The 5975-nt window shown below is 39.6% G+C and overlaps 1 protein-coding gene across 1 annotated transcript in view; it reads right to left on the bottom strand.

The window, feature by feature from the left end:
• Positions 1–665: 665 nt before the first annotated feature.
• The window catches only part of LOC118410077 (eukaryotic translation initiation factor 3 subunit H-B-like), a 6941-nt gene continuing 1631 nt past the window's right edge, over positions 666–5975 (bottom strand). The window contains exons 2-8 of the mRNA XM_035811558.1: positions 5372–5522; positions 4729–4896; positions 4162–4261; positions 3424–3573; positions 2416–2551; positions 1858–2001; positions 666–1341 (exon numbers count right to left, since the gene is read on the bottom strand). Coding sequence (XP_035667451.1) covers positions 1243–1341; positions 1858–2001; positions 2416–2551; positions 3424–3573; positions 4162–4261; positions 4729–4896; positions 5372–5522 — 948 coding nt within the window. The 3' untranslated portion in view covers positions 666–1242. The remainder of the gene's footprint in view (positions 1342–1857; positions 2002–2415; positions 2552–3423; positions 3574–4161; positions 4262–4728; positions 4897–5371; positions 5523–5975) is intronic.

Below are 5975 nucleotides of genomic sequence, written 5' to 3'. Positions count from 1 at the left end.
ATATGTTGGTACGTTACCTAATCACAACCCATGCTCAACCTTTCATAATAAACTATTAAAGTATCATTGGAAAGGGGAATAAATAAACCTTGTTTGTATTGCATTCATGTTAAACCGACTCATGGTGCTACTCACCTGGTTTGTACATGTGAATCTGAACAGATTTATTTAATCCAGGAAGGACCCTACTCTTTTCGATAACAGATAAGTATGGCTGGTTCGTTAATGTGCTCGAGATGTGGCTCCCTCGAACACAGGACCTCCATTGTCCTATCTGACTTGTGTGTGTGTGTGTACTACCTGTGTGTGTCATGTATGGCAAAGGGAAATGGCCCACAGATGTGGCCAAAAGGAGCTGACAAAGATGTAACATTTAATTAGTGGTGTTATGAAACGACACTAGGACAAATGTGCACGTAGTATGAAAAGACAGTGAACTGACTGTAGATCTCCAACTCCAAGCAGATCTTCTGGTGGCAAAATCATGACTTCTAACCAAGATGGTCCTAGGGCCATGAGACCATTCAGCTACTATCTTGCCATCGGAAGATGTGCTTGGAAATTAATAAATATAGCCTCTAGCAGGACATCCAAAGTAGTTATGGACATCTTAATTCAAAGTAAAGTAAATTCCCAGGAATAAATACACTTAGGAAACAACATCACAACTGGTATGTTCACAATTTTATTACTTGGGTTGTACTTCAGATTCAACCAGTACATTATTCTATGATTCCTGTTATTAATATAGCCCAGTTCAATCAAAGGTGTAGGCTTAAAAGTACTGATCCATAACACCTTGTTCTGGTTTCAAGGTGAAGTCTCAGATGTGTGTATTCTTGTACTCTTGGAGATATCATGAAAATGTAGACTGTGACAAAGGTTAGTACTTTATTTCCTGTTATGATGGTAGAACAGATTACTACACACCCTTTCCAGTAGAGGCTGCAACTGTCAGGCAACCAATGAACTTCACACAGGGAGAACTTAAATGTTTTGTGTTTTGTTGTCTTTTAAATCAGATTCTTGCATCCTGCTTTATATTCTAATTATAACGTCAAGGATCACACAAGTCTAGTTTTGGTTGCTCAACAGTTGCTCAGACTAGCGAAAAAGAATCCTAAAGAGAAGCTTTGAAATATATCCCTTCTGAACAGACTTTTCTTGTGTTGGAAAGATTTTGAATTCTGTGTAGGTGTAGGATGTGTTGTAAGAGAGGATATACTGCTGCCTGGTATTATATCACAGTGACGGAGGCTGTGCTGCACTGCCCTGGGTATCCTCCTGTAGAGCCTTGGCCATGAAGACTTTGCCAAAACTATGAGCCGCATAGTCAGTGATCTAAACAAAAAAAGAATACAAAAATCACAAACATGAGAAAGCAGCTAAAAGGTATATGCATTATAATGGAGACCCTTAAATACCAGAGGTAACGGTTACTGATCGTGATAAAATACTGTCTAGACAAAGTTGGACTTATCAAGGAAGCATAGCGCTTTCATTCCTGATATGATTAGAATTTCTTGTGCTTAATGAAGCTGACTTGTTGCCATACACAAAGTTTAAGGTTGAGAAAAGTAGGGAAACAACACTGATCTCATGTAATACACATTTGCCAAAAGACATGGAAATAATAAAGATCAAATACACTGTATGTGTTTCCTTGATTCACATGTCAAAACTTCATAAACTTGCCACAGTTTAGAGAAACCAAGAATCAATCAAATGAATGTCTGATGTCCCATTTCTATTCAGGTCACCTTATAAATGCTTAAGATCATTTCAACTCGAGAAGGAAGACATTGTGTATGGAAATAGATAATAAAATCTTTATAAAACTAAGATTCATGAGCATACCTGCTTGCAGTAACTTGCCAACTGTCCTGACAGCAGGAGTGCGTCCAGTCGGGGTGGAGGGGCGATGGGTTTGAAGATCTTAGTGACGTCTTCCTCGGGTAATGGAGGCTCTCCCTTCGCCTGTCGCGCAGCATTCTCAAGTTGCTGTGATGGGTGTAGAAGACAGTAATAGTTAGTTACCATGTCAGTAGAATCTATCAACTTTATAGCTAGAAATTACAACTTAAGCATGTACAGTAATACCACTGTTCTTGCTATGACAAGACAAACCTACTCTTGACATGTTATATCATCTTGTTCCAGATAACGTTGGTAAAAATGAATTTCATTGTGGGCATTCAATTCTATACTACTACACTGGGCATTGTATTAGAATTCATAAAGGAATGGGAAAAGATTGCACTTTTAGTAGTGGTTGCAAAGAATACCCATCTTCACAGAATTCTAAAATGGCTCAGACATGCAAAGATTTTGGGTGTATCATACTGAAGACAACATGTACACCAAATGTGCAAAAATCCGGTAAAATCCTTGTAGTAGCAAAGAGAGCATACTAACCCTTTTCTGCAAATACTGGTTCTTGGCTTGAGCCTGTTTGGCCAGGTTGCGCTGATAGTTGTTGAACTTGGTTGTCTCCTGGTTCAGATCATCTACACAGTCCATCAGGCAGTGCAGTTGTCTGCTCAGAGAACCACTGTACAAAAGAAAACATCATAGTTTATACTCAAGTCATGGCTTTAATGAAACTTTTGGCTCAGTACTGCACCTTGATTCAGGCTAAAATAAAGGTGCAGATGTCAGGTGCCAAATAATGAATATATGTCATAGCTTTGAATATATGTCATAGCTTTGCATATATGTCATAGCTTGGCTGTGCACTTCATCGTGCTATTTTGGCTTTCCACATTTGTACTTATATCACATAGGATCCAACAGAATAATTGTATGTGTGCAGCATGTAACAATGTCAATATTTGAATACCTGATTGGAATTTTTGCTCTATCTTTTTCTTAAGGGCACAAAATTTCTAAACTTATGCGTTTTACAAAGAAATTGTTTTTCTCGGTTGAGTAAGACTTAAAGAGAAATAGCCATTAGTAGGTACAGTTCTCAGTCAGGCTGGAACCTAGGGATATACTATAGTTTTTCATATGTATTTCATTATCCTGCAGTACAAGTGCACAGGTGTGTACAGAACAGGGTTGTATCCAGCCTGAAATCATTTTCAGTCCCCTTGATTTTGAGTGGGAATCCTATCGAGCACCGAAGGCATGGCGTAACGTTGTGCGTCATTTCTAGGGTCTGGGTCCCATAAAATTTTTAAATCAAGACCCTCTGAAACACTATTTCCTGCATTTGATTTGCTTGTAGACTAAGCTGTTCAATGGCATCTGTTTTGGTGAAGAACACATGGGTTTCAGTTTTTTTTTTATATCTTTACATATCAATTTTTGTCTGTCCCAGGGGACGGAATGGGTAAAACTTTCTTCAGTCCCCAGCTGCAAAATTCCTTCAAAGGACTGAAGGACAGGTGCTGGCTACAACCCTGGTACAGAATGACTGACCTGGCAGCTAGACTGAGGAAGTCACTCTCCTGTGTCCTGGGTGCCTTCTCTATCAGCTCACAGCACAGCACGTTGATCAGGTTAGAGTTCTTGATGACCACTGAGATCTCCTCAAACAAGTTCTCATAGCCCAGGCCATGCTTTTTGAAGCTGTATGTAAGGTAGGTATTACAGAGTTATGACACTGTATTACATTTACAAACCAAGCAGAGATATTCAGAAAATAATTACACATCAAAAAGGAACTAGAGCTTGAAGCTGGATAACAGTGAGCTAAGGTCTCATTTGGGAGTTTGTTTCTATTGTGGCTAATGTGAAAGTACCTGTCTTTGGTTGAAGCATTCTTAATGAAAATTTATTGATATCATTCTATGTCGAGCACATTTTGTTGCCATTAAAAACTACACACACAATCCTATCTTACAACAATTACTCAAGTGCACTTAGCCACTCCCAGCAAAAACCACTTTCATGCTATTAGTGTTCGTCAACACCAGAATATAGAACTGTGCATCTCCAATGTACACATCCTTGTTGTACAAACAAAACAACCTATAAAATGGTTCTGGATGTGTATGCAAGGATATAAAAGCGACTTCTGGGTGGCCATGGTGGTATGGGTGGCAAGAGTAGATTGGCACTATCATAAGTCATATATGTCATATCTATAAGAACTGTTGATATTTCACCCAAATAGATTGCTATACTAGCAAGGAAAAACAAGAATATATCCTTTACCTCTCTGATGTGAACTCCCCTTCCTTGTATGCCTCCATGGCCATGGGTGACAGACGAAATGCTCGTAAACATAGGGAGCCTCCTGCAGTCCTCTGTGGGTCTGCAACAGAAAATCACTACATGGTGTACAAGAAAGCAATACCTATCTCATGGGCATAGAGCTTCTATACATACATCCTAAGTATATTTTAGCAAAATGTTCAAAAACAATCAACAGGATATGCAGAAATATGAATTCCAAATGTACTTGTCATACAATTTTGAAATTCTTTGATTTAACTCAAAACCTATAATCATAGCCTTGTCTCTGATAAAAAAAGCTTTTGGCCACCAAATTTGTAATGGGTTACAAGGTTAGGGAGCAGGGAGGTCCAACTTGAAGACAACAGTTGCAATAATTGGTACCTTATAACGTTTAAACTATTACATCATGATCAATGTGAAAGAAGGAATAGCTATCTTTACAGTGATTATGGACAACACACACTCAGTCAGCATTTAAGTTTACTGTCAATGAAACTAGTACTGAGTACACAGTATAACTTTGAAGATTTCAATACTGCCTACCATAGACCAGAACCACGGACTCCTCTATAGCATGTTGGTAGTTGAACTGAGAGTCCAGTAGAGCCCTGTTCAGGAAGGCTCCATGTACTGTGGACTGGTACCAGCCGACGTGTAGATGGTCGATGTTCACATGCCTCAGGCTCCTCATCATCTCCATCTGGTACTGAACTGTGGATTACATCACGTTATACGTAATATAACTTACATTAATTTTGTGCCTCAGATGTATTAGAAGTTCGCTTCATTTTCATTCAATTGTACTCTTTGCGCATGACAGTCAGTGTGTAGTTATATAAAAAAAGTAAATTACCTTATATGATATTTACAATACATGAGTGGCACTGAAAAATCTACATGTAATTCTTCATGCGATGATTCACCAACTATAGCTAAACCCATACACGATACACCCGCAATCCTACATTTTCAGTGAAAATGTCAATATACATTGTGAAAATTTCACCATTGCAGGAAGCAAAGCCAAAGAAACTGCCAACCTCTTGGGGCAGTGGTAGGGTCACTAACCAATGAACTACGATATGATATATGCCACAGGACATATTACCCACGATGAATCACAAACTTCAAACCCTGAGCTAGCTTATACGTATACACAGAACACATATATATGTACATACTGTACCTTCATCAAAGTCCTCATCCGAGCGTCGAGGGAAGGGGAAACAGTTGGTGATCTCTAGCTTGTCATCCACCACCAGTCCCAGCAGCACCCCCTGTACCAGGTCTCCTACCGCTCCCTCCTCCTCACAGTGTTTAATGATCTTCAGCACAACCTGTGGCAACAGAGGAGTCTCAGGCATTCACTTCAATTTTCAAAGTCTCAACAAAATTATAGCCTGTGTACCATCCAATTTCTACCTGGGCTCCTTACACTCGCTGTTAGCGTAAGGAGCCCTGGTAGAAATCTGATGGTACACAGGCTTACAAATTAGCCCCTGCAGTTCCAAAAAATATGGTAGGGGACAGCCCTATGCTACTTCTTCACGAGCCAAAGTGCTATCTACCTTTGAAAGTCATTGCCAATATCAGAGTAATCATGTCTAGAATATCAAATTCAGATGTCCTTCTGTAGCACCGCAAAACTACGAAAACCTCACCCTCCTTTTTCAGCACTGGATTTCCAGTGCTGAATGTTCGTCAACACTGTTTCTCCAGTGCTGACAGCCTCTCAACACTGTAAGAGTCTGCTTCAGCACTGGTGATCACGCTGCTGACTGAACATTCAC

The sequence above is a fragment of the Branchiostoma floridae genome, chromosome 2, assembly GCF_000003815.2.
Source record: "Branchiostoma floridae strain S238N-H82 chromosome 2, Bfl_VNyyK, whole genome shotgun sequence".
In the NCBI taxonomy this organism is placed as follows: Eukaryota; Metazoa; Chordata; class Leptocardii; order Amphioxiformes; family Branchiostomatidae; genus Branchiostoma; species Branchiostoma floridae.
This window is presented reverse-complemented; position numbering and strand designations above follow the sequence as displayed.